The sequence below is a fragment of the Danio rerio genome, chromosome 24 (assembly GCF_049306965.1).
Source record: "Danio rerio strain Tuebingen ecotype United States chromosome 24, GRCz12tu, whole genome shotgun sequence".
NCBI lineage: Eukaryota > Metazoa > Chordata > Actinopteri > Cypriniformes > Danionidae > Danio > Danio rerio.
The window spans coordinates 16,008,407-16,025,693 of NC_133199.1; the positions used below are offsets into that span (position 1 = coordinate 16,008,407).

Genomic DNA, 17,287 nt, shown 5'->3' on the forward strand with positions numbered 1-17,287 from the left:
TAGGAGATAGTAAAATGAAAGCTTTTTATTTGTTAGAGAAACTGGGTTGTATAATATGCTAGACTATAGTCTAAAGTTTTAGTCTATAGTTTTAGACTATCAGTCTAAACCCTGTTTAAAACACATCAGCCACGAATTGCTTAAAACCCGTTTAAAGCCCAGCGTAAAACCAGCAGTAAATCGTCTTACGTTGATTAAAAATGCTATTATAAATGAAACAAATTACATCAAATTGACGCTGTAAATGCTCCAGAAAACCGTTTGTAGGTCCTTTTACAAGTGTCTATGAAAAGCAACATGTATATAATAATCAAATCACATTTAAACCGTCCTGTCAGCCTTTGGTAAAACTGTTGGTCGAGACGAATTTTCCCGAATTGCCTGCTTTGAGTTTTGTCCCCACACGCTTTCCGTATCAACTTTGCTTAATTCAAAATGGCGGCCACCGCAGTTGGAAACGTGAGTTTATCTTTAATTAGTTTCTTTATTCTTTAGTCAAACCTAAACATAGACGATTGAAGTTTAGTATTTTATTACATTTCTATTATACTGTCATTTAATGTACTTTTATTTTCCAGTTAAGATGAGTAAAACTGGACATTGGATTACACGATAGCCTTTTAGAAATTTATTTACTTTTGTATATTTATTTATTTATTTATTGCTTGTAGGATGTTATAGACCGTGATCTTCCGACTGCTGTCCGTCTACTTAACAGTCTCACCGAACAGGTCTGTAATTTCACAAAATGTAATATTTTGATGGTTATTTTTGAGAACTGTCTGCATCACAATTACACGTTATATTTTATATTGAGTTAAAGATGGTTTTATTTTCGCACATTCAGACTTTCATCTCAATAATAACATTTCAGAAAAGTATTATTTGCCAATCCTAAAGAGTGAAATTTAATAGAAGCCAATGACTATCAAAGTACAACACTGTTCAGTAGTGCTAATGTTGTTTAAGTCATATTTACGCTGGGTTTTTAGTCTGAATATTCAAAGTACCAAACAATATATGGAGCGTGTCACAGGTTGTCACTAAACGATACCAACTTTTAAAGTACCAACTTTACCTCAATAAACCAAATTAGCAGCCAATGACTATCAAGGTACAACAGTGTTCAGTCAATTAAATAGTGCTAATGTTGTTTTAAAGTCATACTACACGCAATTTCAGACCGAATATTCAAAGTAAATATAGGAACATTCACAAATTGTCACTGTTCAAGAATGAACAAATGTGCGAATATAAAACCAACTTTACCTGTTTGTATTTTATGGACAATGGGATTACACATTATTTACACAATCAAGTATACTATTTGTAATGTATTGGTTCTTATGCTTTTTTATATCATTTAGTCAAATTCTGGGTTTGTTGATCACGCCTTTCTAGACTTTATTCATTTTAAACAGCTCAATTTGTTTCTTTAAGAAAAAACTGATGGTAAATTCAACAGTATTTAATTACAAATTGCATTAGATGTAAGTTCAAACTGTTTGAGTTATTCATCGTATATAGTAAAGCCATTGTTCACTTTGGTTGTTGATTACTTTAGTATTGTTACAGTCTTTTAACATCATTTTTATGGTGCTTTTAATTTGTTATCAGTAACAGACTAATCTTTAGGTAATACAGCTAGCACACTAGATGAACATGGAGATGTGATGATGCTGTTTGATATTTTCAGATTGTTTCAGTCACCAGTCATGTTCGGGAGCTTATAAAGAAAGTCAGAGAGAAAGCTTACCAGACTTCCAAGGTAAATGTTGTCTCTGGTAAAAAAAAAAAAAAAAAAACTTTACCGCAATTATGTGCATGACTTGATTATTTTTTTCTGTTTGCTTTAGGGTTTGTCTTTTCTGGACTTGAGATATCATCTGTTACTGTTTTATCTGCAAGACATCACTCATTTGATCAGTTTGAAGACAGAAGGAGAAAGTCTGAAGGACAACAGTGCTATCCACAGACTGGTCACCATACGGACAGTAAGGCACAAACCTTGTAAAGCACAGAGCAGTGTCAGAGACTGTGTTTATGCAATTTAAAAAAAAAAAAAAAAAATATATATATATATATATATATATATATATATATATATATATATATATATATATATATATATATATACATATTTATATATATTTATATATATTACTATATTGTTTTTTTTAGACTGGCATTTCCGCATTAGAGTACTTTCATTCAAAATTATGAAATTTGTAATATTTAATAAGTATACTTTTTAAGAAATCTATTGGACTTTAATGAATGTAGGAAGTATTTTTATGAATTGAACTAAGTTAAAGGGATATTTAAAAAAGTTTTACCAAAGCAAATTGTAGAATTTTTATCATATATTAATATGAAAAATGTTATCTAATTTATTTTGTGTTTATTTGTTTGGTATTAAGTTGTATTTTTTTTTTCTGAATAGATTTTTATTGCCATAAAAACATTGTTGCTGACATGGCATTAAATAAAAATATATGATATTATAAGAAATAAAGTTCACTTAAAATGACAAGAAACTGTGGTAAAAAGACAGTTCATGCATTGAAAACCATTACTCTGTTTGATATGTGAACACCAATGCAAAAATTTCAAACTTTTTAATTTTTTTAAGTTAACTATAGATTTATTTATTTGATGCCATCTGATGAAGCTCCGAACATCTCTGATGTGTGCATATATACACATATCGGATGTTAAAAGAACAGCTTTGTCTAAAATAGAAAATAATACAATTTTCAAAAAAAAAAAAAAAACTTTTAGGGTCATTTCAAGTATTTTTTTATATTTATGAAATGAATGACATCAGTACAGGTCATGTGATAAATGAAAACACTAATGTTTAAACCTGCTACTCTGGAAAAGAGACTGGACTACCACTAACAGGTTTGATGATTTCAAGATAATTGCTAGCAAGTTAAAAAGTATGCTGTAATCTTTGAAATGATTGCTTGGAGATATTGTAAGATATCGCAATCTTATAAAGTCCTACAATACAAGCTCTAGTTTTACCCTATATAAGATCAATATTTTAATGTGACATTGGTGTTATAAAACTATCAGAAACAAACATCTCTTAATAGCATTGTTCTGTGCCTTCTAATTATTTACTTTTTTTCTTTGATTTTTGGTTGCATTCATTTTTGTATATTAGCTTTAGAAATGGATGAAAATAATGTGTAATAAAGACATAATTTTCATAATTTTTAAAAACTTTTTATCCTTGCTTACACAGAACTTGCAGAAGTTTCTAAAACTGGAATATACAAAATGTATCTGTAAAAATAAGGGGAAAATGCTTTAAAATGTCAATCTTAGTTGGAAAAAGTTTAGATTCTTGTAACAGATGTTACATAATATAGACATTCAAAGCTATTTATGACCTGTTGATAGTATTTTGCTATTACATTGAAATCGCAAATAAAAATTTGCTTATGCTGTTTGAGGAGCAGTGTTAGGGAAAGTTACTTTTAAAAGTAATATATTACAATTAAGTTACTTTTAAAAGTAATATATTACAATTTTAAGCCGATCTTCATCTAAAACCTAAGGGAAAAACATACATGCATAACATAACATACTTATATACGGTACATTATTTTCCTTAATAAAGAAACACGTTTAGTTACTTCTTTAAAAAGTGACTTAAGGTTGTAATGTATTATCTTAAAGGTAGTAAAAAAAACCTCATTATTAAAAATACCTCAGTTGATTTATTATTTCATTCTTAGTGTGTGAACTTTTACACAAGTTGGTTTCCAGTCACTGCAATAATTTCAAAACTAAAATGAAATCTTAGCCACACCACTAATAACAACATTTTAATACTATTAATGTATTTATTTAGCATACCATACTTTGTGTACACATCCCCTTGCTTTTGTATAATGTTATGTACTAATGTTGCCCAAGCAAATTCTTTGTATGTGGAAGTACAAGTTGATATTGAATCACTCTGATTCTGAATATAATTCTACATCAGGCTCTGTCATATTAAACCCTTTTCACTTTGTCTAAATTGTGCTCTTGATACAGGTTTTGGAGAAGATGCGCCCCCTTGATCAGAAGCTGAAATATCAAATAGATAAGTTAGTGCGGACGGCAGTGACAGGCAGTCTCTGTGAGTTTTTCATTCTTATGCACACACCAATGCTGTTTTTAAGAATCTATTGTTGTTATGAATGTATTGTTTTTTTTTTAGCATGCCAAATATTTTGGTATGGTTTGTATTTTTTTACCACTAACATGAGACAAGTGTGCTTTTAATCGACAGAAAGAAAGTGTCAATGTTAGCTTCTAACAACATACTAATCAAGCAATACAATTGTTTATTGATGATATACACAGCTGAGATAAATCATCTTAAAATTAATAATCATGAGCATCTTTAATAAGAATACAACAAAATGCACAAAAGTCTTACAATGTGAAACAAAGTAATAATGATTAAATGATTAAAAGACAATTAAATGTTTAATAAAACCTCAAGCGATATATTTGTGTGTGTGTGTGTATATATATATATATATATATATATATATATATATATATATATATATATATATATGTGTGTGTGTGTGTGTGTGTGTGTGTGTGTGTGTCTGTGTGTCTGTGTGTGTGTGTGTGTGTGTGTGTGTGTGTGTGTGTGTGTGTGTGTGTGTGTGTACAGTGCATTCAGAAAGTATTCATATTGCTTCACATTTTCCGCATTTTTATGTTACAGCCTTAATCCAAAATGTATAAAATTAATTTATTTACTCAAAATTTTCCACACAATACCCCATAATGACAATGTGGAAAAAGATTTTTTGAAATTGTTGCAAATTTATTAAAAATCAAAAACCTGAAAAATCACATGTACAGAAGTATTCTCAATATTGCTCAATACTTTGTTGATGCACCTTTGGCAGCAATTACAGCCTCAAGTCTTTTTGAATATGATGCCACATGCTTGGCACACCTGTCTTGGGAATTTTTGCCCATTCCTCTTTGCAGTACCTCTCAACCTCAATCAGGTTGGATGGGAAGTGACGGTGTACAGCCATTTTCAGATCCCTCCAGAGATGTTTAATAGGTTTGGGCTCTGGCTAGGCCACTCAAGGACATTCACTGAGTTGTTGCCATTGATATTTTGGCTGTGTGGTTTGGGGTCATTTTCCTGCTGAAAGATGAACTGTCGCCCCAGTCTGAGGTCAAGAGCACTCTGAAGCAGGTTTTCATTCAGGATGTCTCTGTACATTGCTGCATTCATCTTTCCCTCTATCCAGACTAGTCTTTCAATTCCTGCTGCTGAAAAACATCCCCACAGCATGATGCCGCCACCAACATGCTTTACTGTTGGGATGGTATTAGCTAGCTTGGTGATGAGCGGTGCCTGGTTTTCTCGTAACGCCTGGCATTGCTGCACAGATAGTTGTCCTTCTGTAAGATTCTCCTCTCTCTGCAGAAGAACGCTGGAGCTTAGAGAGAGTGACCATCGCGTTATTGATCACCTTCCTGACTTAGGTCCTTCTCCCCCGATCACTCAGCTTAGATGGCTGGCCAGCTCCAGGAAGAGTCCTGGTGGTTCTAAACATCTTCCAATTATGGATGATGGAGGCCATTGTGCTCATTGGAACTTTCAGAGAAGCAAACAATTTTCTGTAACCTTCCCCAGCCTTGTGCCTCAAGACTATCCTGTCTCGGAGGTCTACAGACAATTCCTTTGTCATCGTGCTTGATTTGTGTTTTGGCATGCACTGTCAACCCCGGGACCTTATATAGACAAGTGTATGCCTTTTCGATTCATGTCCAATCAACTGAATTTACCATAGCTGAACTCCAATTAAGCTGCTGAAACATCTCAAGCAGGGCCAGCCCAAGCCTTCAGGGGGCCCTAAGCAGGATTTTATTCGGGGCCCCCTTGGCAAATTATCATCAATCCTTGATAATTCGCACACTAAATTTAAAACACACATTATCGATTATATTCGCTGTCGCTGTGCTGCTTACATCATACAATATATGTTTTAAGACAATTCTAAATATTATTCTGCAGAAACGACTTCCTATTGATCCAACTTTTTATATGACTACTTGCCACAAATCTAAATAATTAGACACAAAACATTAATATGGGCTGACAGAAACAAAAGCAGCTAAAAGTAGCCAATAACATACAGATTTTTATTATTATTCAAAACGCTGCCAAACAGTCTAACATAGTGACAATAAAGATACATTTTTTTTTAAATTGGATATAAATGTTAATACTGAAAAAAATTCCTATTGTATATTGTAGTTCAAATAACTTAAAACATATATTTAAATTAAAATCAAATTAAATCAGCAAGCATTTTCTAGACATACTCGCATTTAAATCAAATTAGTAAATATGTACAAAAATTGTTCAGTTTTCAGAAGTATTTCTAAATTAAGTGAATTTTTTTTTGTAAAACAAATTAATCTGCCAATGAGATAAGTAAAATAATCTTATTTAAAACCTAAAACAATATTTTTTATTTACCCTAATTGGCAGATTATTGAGCTTTTTTAATGAAAAATTAACATAATTTTAACTAAAAATCCTTCTAGAAAATGTTTATTGGTTTAAGAATTTTTAGATATTTGGACTAAAAATCACACAAAAACTAAAAGAAAAAAAAAAAATTTTTTGCAGTGTATTTACCAACTGTCAATTGTATAAATCAGAAGCTTATTTTTTATCACCAAGTTAATGAAAAAGCATTTTTCTGCTGTTCCGGGCACTGCTGCTTTAATCACGATATCAGTGATTCTGTGATATATTGATAGCTCATAAGAAAACCAGCCACAATATATTACAATTTTGGTAAATGAAGGGGGAAAATGCATAAAAAATTTATGATGAATTTCTTTTATAAACACGCATTTATAGAATTGCAACAATGTAAAACAAGTGCACATCTGTCAAACGAGCTTAAAAATGCTGATGTGCAGAGAGGAGTTTATGACTGAAGAGAGCACATCTCTATCACAGCAGCAAAATCTCAATTTAGTGGAATATGCATTTAAGAAAAAACTGCCAAAATAGTAATTTATTACTTATTATTATTTATTAAAACACTTATTACAACTTGACCAAGTAATTTTATGTAAACATGGAAACATTTTGTGCTTAGCCCTGGTTGATTTTTAATAAAAAAATATGTATTCTTTTCAACTGATCAGAATGCTCTGGTGAGCACAGACTCCTCTGAGCACGTATGTTTTTTAATTCCCCTAATATTTTTTGCCAAAATACCATCTACAAGACTTTGACAAGTTCTGTAAGAGTCAAATAAACGCAGGGCCCTTCAAATTATATGTTCATGTTCTATTGATATCTTTATATTTTGGCGGAGTTAAAAAGTTTGAGCACATAAGAAGTTGTACTGGCCGCGGGCACGTGCGAGTGATATAGCGAAGTGAAAGCGCATCTGTTAGAAAGAAACTAGTGGCAAATTCGGGGGACCTGAATGTCTGAAACACACAAATACATTGGCCCAGCTTGGACAGAAGAAAGTGTCTGTATGCCTGAGATTTTCACCATTGCAATGGCTCATCTGTCTGTCAGTTGTTTACATGACGCTGGTGTATGTCCGATGATCCACCATTACGGGAAGCGCCACCTGGTGGCAGCTGGGTGTACTGTAGCTAAAGTGGTTATCTGCTGCAGTAAGTGTGGAAAACTGATTAATTAAATTAGATCTTTTGTAAATTTAGGGAAATATCTTGGCACCCGAGTATGTATCGCGGTCAGAAATAACACTATAAATGGGCATATATTATGTCCCACCACTAATCCACAACTCAACAAACTAAAACGAAAGTCACACAATAATTTCAAGCAGCCTTGGGGGCCCCCTGGTGGCCATGGGGCCCTAAGCAGCCGCTTAGTTCGCTTATGCCTTGGGCCGGCTCTGATCTCAAGAATGATCAGTGGAAACAGATTGTACCTGAGTTCAATTTAGAGCTCAATTTATATGTATGTATGTATATATATATATATATATATATATATATATATATATATATATATATATATATATATATAGGTATGTATATATGTATATATATATATATATATATATATATATATATATATATATATATAAATTTGCAGCAATTAAAAAATTTATATTTTTAACATTATCATTATGGGGTACTGTGTGTAGAATTGTGAGAAAATAAATTATTTAATCGCAAATCGCACGTCGCAAATTGAGCGTTTTGCATGAACTCGTATGTCTGGCCTCGTATGGCCAATATGTATATATAGCTTCCAAAGCCCCTGCAAAGAGGGTCTCCATTTTTATTGCTAAAATTTGGGTGGTGGCCAAGGATCTGTCCTCCAAGAGAAAGAGCAAGAAAGATGATCAGACTTCATCTCTCCTCCCAGTTGGACACACTTTATTCTAAATTACATACAACAGTTCATCCTGAGGTTATATGGTCAACATCAAACATTTTGCACCTGTGGTTTGAGGAGGACCATTATGCAGTTTTTTTAAGCGTATGTAACAGGCACAGACGATCTTCAAGGCCACTAAATTCCCCTCCCTTCTATCCGTTGAGCCCATCAAAGAGATTTCAACAGTTCTCTAGTGGAATGCTTTTAAAAAAACACCCGTCATTTACAATGGTTTTCAAGTTTACTGACTTTAATGGTACTCTTTGTTTCTTCCAGCTGAAAATGATCCTCTACACTTTCGCCCTAATCCTCAGAACCTGGTCAGCAAGGTAAAACTCTTATGCAGTAATAGTAAGCAATATGTATGGTGGCCAAGAGAGCTTAAACACACTGCAAGTAAAGAGATTTCTGAGATTATCAAGTTTTTGTCACTTTTTGAGGTCAAGGGCAACATTTCCGTTGTGGTCTGTGCTATTTCCAGCATGTTTCTCTTATTTGTATGTGATGTGAAATTTAATTTGTTGTCAAATTGATCAATTTTTCTATTTGCATGTGTTTTCTTGTGTTTAAGCTTTCTCAGCCAGCATAATAGTGTAAACATTCTGCATCGGCTCAACCAGACATTCTTGTTTAATAATTTGGTCAAACTTTATTTTGATGGTCCGTTTGTTCAGTTTAAGTTACATTGCAACTAATTCTCATTAGGTTATAAGTAGACTGTTAGGTTGGGGTTAGAGTAAGTTGACCTGTTCTTGCTAAGCTTCATATAGTCAGTTAAATGTCTGTTGAAAGAGCAGTATCAACAGATATTAAGCAGAGACTACTAATACTCAAATTGACCCTTAAAATAAAGGGTTACCAATAATTTATGTAGTTTAAAAATATTTTAACTTAATATTAGTGGAAATTATGATTCAGTACTTGCTTGCCATCAATGCATTTGTTTTCACCAATATTTTAAGCAGAAAAGAATAATTATGTAGCTGAGCAGCAGATTGAAATGATTTCCAAGTGCCATGTGATGATGAAGACTGTAGTAATAATGCAGATTATCTGGCTTTCTGAAATATTCAATAGAACAGCTATAAAAAATAAAACAGAAACTTTATAAAATGCATTTAAAACTGCTGACATTACAAAGTATATATTGTTTAAATGTATCTATTTATTTTACAGCTCAGTGAGTCTGAGGATTCAGATGATGATGGTGTAGGAGGAAAAACAAAGGAGCAAAAAGAGCCTTCAGGCGGCAGGAGATACGTACCTCCTCGAATTGCCCCAATGCATTATGGTACATCCCTTTATCTAATATTTCACTTCAATATTGGAATGCAGTGACAAACAACAGTATTGGTAATTAGTTGAAAGTGATAGCAAAGCCTCTGCTGTCCACACACAGATGGAGACCTAACAGAAGCAGATCGTCAAAAGGAGCGAGTGGAGAAGCAGAAGAGAGCAGCTCTGCGCAGCTCTGTCATTCAGGAGCTCCGGCAGCAGTACAGTGACGCTCCTGAGGAGATCCGAGACCGCAGAGACTTCCAGACCGACCGCCAAAGTAGAGAAGAGCTCAACAGGTACGACATGCAGAGATTTACATCCAATCTCCTGTACTAGATTACCCTGTTTAATTACATGACACCAGGGGCTGGATTCATAAAACTTTAATGTCAATGTCAATTTTATTTATATAGCACTAATATACACAACCAAAGGTTGACCAATGTGCTGCACAATACAAATCTAAGCTAAACCAAATAATTCTCACTGATAACATGCCAAATCTAAAAGGTAAGTTTTCAACCCAGATTTAAAAACAGACAGAGACGATATAGACCTGTTAGATGACCGAAGAGGCTGATGTTCAGTCAACAGGTCTGACAGGTAAGAAGGCGCCAGGTCATTAAGTGATTTAAAAAACAAATTTTAAAAGTGGCTCGATAGTGCACAGGCAACCAGTGCAAAGAGCACAGGACTGGTGTGATGTGGTCATATTTTTGGTACCGGTTGAAAGCCTTGCAGCAGCATTTTGAACTGTAAGCGGGATAGAGTTTTCTGACTGATCCCAAAATAAAGTGAATTACAGTAGTCCAATCTAGACGTAATTAAAGCATGAATAATCTTTTCTTGATAGAATAGGTTTGACTGTTTTAAGAGTCAAAGCTGAAAAAGCAGGATTTGACCACTGCGTTCATCTGTTTATCAAAGCTCAAGCCATCATCAAAGACAACACCCAGATTTTTTACTTAAGGCTTTACAGAAAAACTTGATTTACCAAGATTTACTGGTTGTGTCCTAGAAGAATTTGACTGGTCAAACACAATTGTTTCAGTTTTACTCTCATTAAAATCTAAGTTCAAAGACATACGTGTCTCCAGCACACTTGAACTTGGTTTTAAGGGCAGGTAAATTAGAGTGTCATCTGCATAACAGTGGAAAGACAGACCATGTTTTCTAAAAGTAGAACACAGGGAAGCATATGTGAGAAAAAAATAACAGGCGATTGGAAAGATAAAACTGCCATTGGAAAGATAAGACTTAAACCCATCCAGGGCCTTTCCTTTATCCATACACAGTGCTCCAAGCGGGCCAGCAAGATGGCAGGTAAGAATATATGTCCAGTAATGAACGTAAGAATATTTGTGTTTTCAAAAATGTAGTGGAAGTTCACCCAAAAATGAAAGTTGTGCCATTTACTCACCCTCCACTTGTTCCAAACCTGTTTGAGCTTTACGATAAACTGAATACAGTTGGGGGGGAAACAACCATCAATTTCCATAGTATTTTTGTTTCTCTAAAGGTCATTGTCTGCGTTTTTCCAACACTCTTGCATCGTTTTGTTCAACAGAAGAAAAAAATTAGTTTATTTTCGTTTCAAAATTTCATATTTTGGAGGACCATCAGTTTTTATAATGTTCTTTCACCCCAAGAGAAAATTCTATCGTTTATCACCCGTCACTTCCAAATCTGTTTGAGTATCTTTCTCTGTTGAACACAATAGAAGATATTTTGAAGAAAGCTGGTAACCTGTAATCATTGACTTTCGTAGTATTTGTTTTTTCTTACTATGGAAATCAATGATTACACGCTTTCAGATTTCTTCAAAATAACTTTTGTGTTCAGCAGATAAAAAAAAAAACTATATTTGTTTGGAACCACTTAAGGGAAAGTAAATAGTGTCATTTTTTAATTTGGGGTGAACTATTCCTTTAAGACAAAACAATTCTTGAAAAAAAAAGTGTTTTTAATTATCTTAAATTACGATACCTAATTAGTCGTAGTCAGGGATCACCAAGAGTACTAATGAATTAATTTCCTTTCCCCAAACATTAAAGATTACTCAAATATCTACAGTTACATTCATTTATTTTAGGGTTAGTTTTCCTTAAAATAAACCCCTAAATCTGGGGTTGCCATCAATTTATTGAACCACCAATTTATCCAGCATGTTTTACGCAGTAGATGCCCTTCCATCTGCAACCCATCACTGGAAAACACTTGTACACTCCCATTCACACACATACACTATAAACAATTTAGCTTACCCAATTCATCTATAGCGCATATCTTTAGACTTGTGGGGGGAACTAGAGCACCCGGAGGAAACCCACACCAGCCGTGGCTCGAACCAGCGACCTTCTTGCTGTGAGGCGACAGCGCTACCCACTGCACTACCTCTTAAATATCTAACATATGATAGAAAACTAATTACCCCACACACACACACAAACCTTACATTCAAAAACTCAACCAGGATGCGTCTTCTACCTTTAAACAGAATACAGTTGAAATATTGCTGTGATTAATTTGCTTCATCATAGTAATCTGTTCTGTATGTAAAATCAATAAATGTCTAACCATTCATTTCGTTTTATGCCAAAAAAAAAATACATTTAAAAGTTTAAGCTTTACATTTTTGATATTTCTGTATTTAGTAAAATGTTAAAAATAGCTTAGTTTATTGAACTTTTTAGCTATTTATCTAGTTACTTTGGCTTTATTAGCCGTGCAGGGATTGTATTGATGTATGACATGCAAAAATACTAAGATATACTCGGGTGGAATTGTTGTTACAGTTCTTAAATGTAGGGTTAAACAATTGAGTTAAATACAAAAAAAACTTTATAATCTTTGAGAATTTTTTTCCTCATCCTTTTGAAATATTTTGCTAAAGGAAAAACTACGAGGAGTCCATGATGGTTCGTCTCAGTACAACACGAGATCAGAAGCTCAGGAAGAGGGGAATGATGGGAATGACATCACAGCTGAGTAACATCACACGATTCAGTGACATCACTGCTCTGACAGGAGGAGAAGTGCAGGTGAGCTGGAGTTTGGTGTAGTTTTACTAATATTTTAGTAGTTTTGTTTTGTTGTATAGGTAAAATACACTCACCAGCCACTTTATTAGGCACACCTGTCCAACTGCTTGTTAATGCAAATTTCTAACCAGCCATGGCACAACATAATTTCTAAACATGGCAGCAACTCAATGCATTTAGGCATGTAGACATGGTCAAGACCATCTGCTGCAGTTCAAACTGAACATGAGGGAATGGGGAAGGTAGGTGATTTAAGTGACTTTAAATGAAGCATGTTTGTTGGTGCCAGACGGGCTGGTCTGAGTTTTTCAGAAACTGCTGAACTACTGGGATTTTCACGCAATATCAACAAGGTTTACAGAGAATGGTAAGAAAAAAAAAACCCAGCGAGTGGCAGTTCTGTGGGCACAAATGCCTTGTTGATGCCGGAGGTCACAGGAAAATTGCTAGACTGGTTGGAGCTGATAGAAAGGCAACAGTAACTCAAATAAACACATGTTACAACTGAGGTCTGCAGAAGAGCATCTCTGAACGATGGGCTTCAGCAGCAGAAGACCACTATGGGTGCCACTCCTGTCAGCTAAGATCAGGAAACTGATTTCAAACAGACTCACCAAAAAGGGGCAACAGAAGATTGGAAAAATGTTGCCTGGTCTGATGAGTCTCGGTTTCTGCTGCTGCATTCAGATGGTCAGAATTTGGCATCAGCAACATGAAAGCATGGATCCATCCTGCCTTGTATTAATGGTTCAGGCTGGTGGTGGTGTAATGGTGTGTTTGATATTTTGCTGGCACATTTTGGACTCGTTAGTACCAATTGAGGATTGTGTCAACGCAATTATTAGTATCAGTATTGTTGCTGACCATGTCCATCCCTTTATGACCAGTTTTATGACCACATCTTCTGATGGCTACTTTCAGCAGGATAACATGCTATGTCATAAAGCACGAATCATCTCAGACTGATTTCTTGAACAAGACAATGAGTTCACTGTGCTCAAATGGCCTCCACGGTCACCAAATCTCAATTAAATAGAGCACCTTTGGCTCGTGGTGGAATGAGAGATTCGCATCATGGATGTGAAGTCGACAAATCTGCAACAACTGAGTGATGCTATCATGTCAATATGGACCAAAATCTCAGGAAAAGTTCCAGAACCCTGTTGAATGTATGCCACCAAGGATTAAGGCAGTTCCGTAGGCAAATAGGGGGTCCAACTCGTTAATAGTAAGGTGTACCTAATAAAGTGGCTGGTGAGTGTATATGAGGTTACACTCTAAAAATGAAATGCTATTATCAAGAAAGCTCAACAGTCACTAATACAAAATCATCAGACCAACTTTCCCCCCTTCTACAGGATATTGGTAATCCAAAACCCAAGAAAAAGAAAATAATCAAGAAAGGTAAAAAGAAAGGTAAGTGTTTGATTTCTAAATATATGTATCCAGTGTTAATAAACGTTACATACCATATTAAATTAATGCTTTTTTTTTTCAGTTTTCAGAAAACGCAAGTAAACCAATGGCAAAGAGACAATTGAATAAAAAAAAATTCTCTCCTGGTTCAAAATTGTTGTTTGGGATTCTTTGTGTAAGCCATTGATGTCAGTCCTGATCAAACTAGTTTGATTTTTATGCCAATTAGGTTTCTAATAAAATAAATAAATAAAATAAATAAATGAAGTGAGTGAGTGGTGTGTTTAAGCATGTTCTGTGGCAAACTGCTGATCCATTACATGGTTACAATTTAAGATTCCCAAATTGAGTATGAACATCCGTTACTTTTTCTCCCCCACCAGAACCTGTTGAGAACATAAGTGAATTTAAAACATGGTTGTTTAATTTCTGTGGCCTGATGAGTGAAATTAAAACATTAAAACTTTCATTGTTATCTTGAGCACAATTCAGGTTGGAACAATTTAAATTTTTCAAATGTTAATAGCAAAGTTCATCAAAAACAGTGAAAATGTACTCACTCTTACATCAGTCTAAACCACTTTCACTACATATTAATGGCCATTTCTTTATCTTTGCATCAAATTGGAAACAAATTGTAAAACCTCAACTTGGTTACAAAGAAAAGAACTATGAGAAATTAAAACAATTTCAAGGTGTATAACTGAGGGCAGGCATTAAAAAATGAGTTCCAGAGACATGCAATTCTAAAAACAAGAGTCAATTGAAAGAACGACAGTTAAAAGAGTAACAATTACAAGATGCAAATTGTGAGAAAGTTGTACTTGGAGGGGGGATTCAATCCAGAAACAAATTAGGAAAGAACTGCAAGAAAGTCACAATTTGGTTAACAGAAAGATAATGCTGAGAAATACAGCAACATTCTAATCCTGTTTACGTCAAACAACTATTCTTTTCTCAGAACTGTGACTTAAACCTTGCAATTTTGAGGAAAAATGTTCAACAACTGAGAAGCTACATCTAGTAAGTGTCAGAATTTGAAATGTAGCCTTGCAACTGTGAGAACATCAGTGAGGAGATAAAACTAATTGCAATTCCACGAAACATTCCTTGTTTTCTGAAGAAAAGGAAAGTCATAAAGATTTGTAGTGAAACTAAATGAGTGAACATTTTTGGAAGAACTATTCCTTATGTTGGCATAAAAGACTTAACTGTTCACTCCAAAATAAAAAAATTGTCATTCTCCCTTGACATGTTTCTATTGAAAACAAATCAGCCAATTGGTTACAATAGCCATTGGTACTTTTTCTTAATGTAAATTTCAATGACTTTCCAACATTTTTCAAAATATCTCGTTTTCGTCATGAAAAATAAAAACAGCGTTTTTACTTTAAATTCTCACAAATAAAAGGTACGAAGGCTGTCACACATTTGTACTTGAAAGGTCCATAGTGGTACCTCAAAAAAAAAAAAAAAAAAAAATATATATATATATATATATATATATATATATATAAAATGTATATATCAGTACCTACAAATTTTAAGAGAAACACTTTTGTACTTTTTAGTTACTAGTACGTACTCGAGGTATTACGGTTTTTTCCAATTGTTTACACACATTTTCTGTAGGCAGGTCTCATATTGTCAGAACTCTACACACAAATCACAAAACACACACACATTGGGCAAAACTCTTAAATTCTTCTGCAAAATGAAACTCTTATGTTCAAAACAATGTGATTTCTTCTCAAATGGTATTTTGTTTTCAAATGACACACACAAGCCATCAGAACAATAGACAATAAGAACAGTTGAACACTAATGTAAAACACAATGACCATTCATCATAATGACTTACTGTCAGCCTTTTTTGTTCAGTGTTACAATTACTACAGACAGACAGTACATAGGCCTACAGAAGTGCACTGTAAAATATTTTAAAATATTGTTTTATACAAAAGACATAAATACGAAATACATTTTACTGTATTTCCCCCACAAAAACTGTGTACACAGTATTATGATCCAGATTCCAATTATGATCCAGATGAGCTCTGATTTCTAAATTGAAATTCTGAGACAAGTGTTTTCTCATGTGATGAGTTATATGCTAGATAGGGCAACTGACTTTACAATTGTGAATGACAGTGTGTTTCTTGTGAAAACAAAAGATTTTCTGCATGAAACTTGTGTAAAATGCAGAGAATTGTGTGTAGTGTTTTGGAAAAAGTGTGTTGTAAACCTGCAATTTGAGTGTAAAGCAGGAATTGTGCTTGTAGTTTAGCAGAATTGGTTCAAGGGGTTGGTGCATCAGTCACATGTTGTAGAAATTGTGTCTGTAGTACAAGTAATTGAGTGTAAACAACTAAGAAAAACTGTAATTTGGACATTTAAGGTACAAATGTGTACTTTTTGAAATAGTACCACCCCAGTGACAGCTCACGAACCTTTATTTCTGTGAGTGTAAGAAAATCGTCAAATTCCCTGACTAAAAAGCTGAATTTTTATTACCTATAATTAATAAAACAGGTAACAGTTCAGCAGTTCTACCAGATTGCTTACTTTAAGACAGAATCGAGCTAATAGCTCAAAATTTACAGAAGCTAGCAATTTTATTAATGGCAGCAGATTTTTTTTTATTAACTGCCCACAATTTTCCAGTACAATGTTCAGTTATATATTAAACATTATATTCATCTATATAAAAATTGCTCATCTGGCGTGTAATAAACACAACTTGCCAAAATTGTGACACGCAATGAACATTCAACCCCAGCAAAACACATGAAATGCCGCCAAGTGAGAAAAGGCACTGCATTTTAGTCTCACAAAATCCAAAGAGTCTGGGTGAGCACTGAGCATACCAAAATCTGCAAGGTACAGCCTGGTGACTGCTTTTGATTAAGAAGGGAAAGGAAAAAAAATACCTAGCAATAGGCAAAACATCATAAAACGGATGAGAGAAAGGAAAAAAGTATTAAAAAGTTAAATGACCAACAAAAACACCTATATATACACACCATATTCCTTAACTTAGACAAACTATATATACACACACATGCATATATATATATATATATATACACACACACACACACACAGTGTACACCGCAGTTTGAAA

At 33.9% G+C, this 17,287-nt stretch overlaps 1 protein-coding gene across 2 annotated transcripts; it reads left to right on the forward strand.

Moving 5' to 3' along the window:
- The first annotated feature begins 375 nt into the window (after window positions 1-375).
- On the forward strand, window positions 376-14,435 carry ngdn (neuroguidin, EIF4E binding protein). 2 transcript variants are annotated; one of them, NM_198373.2, is made up of 11 exons: window positions 376-459; window positions 672-731; window positions 1,697-1,768; window positions 1,857-1,994; window positions 4,054-4,138; window positions 8,705-8,757; window positions 9,605-9,719; window positions 9,828-10,002; window positions 12,600-12,747; window positions 14,106-14,163; window positions 14,246-14,435. In NM_198373.2, exons 1-11 carry the CDS (start codon window positions 436-438, stop codon window positions 14,263-14,265), a joined length of 948 nt encoding a protein of 315 aa, NP_938187.2. In that variant the 5' UTR covers window positions 376-435; the 3' UTR covers window positions 14,266-14,435. The 2 variants fall into 2 exon arrangements, with proteins under 2 accessions (NP_938187.2, XP_073796221.1); XM_073940120.1 differs by lacking the exon at window positions 14,246-14,435 and having other exon boundaries at window positions 424-459; window positions 12,600-12,800; window positions 14,007-14,139.
- The last annotated feature ends 2,852 nt before the right edge of the window (window positions 14,436-17,287 follow it).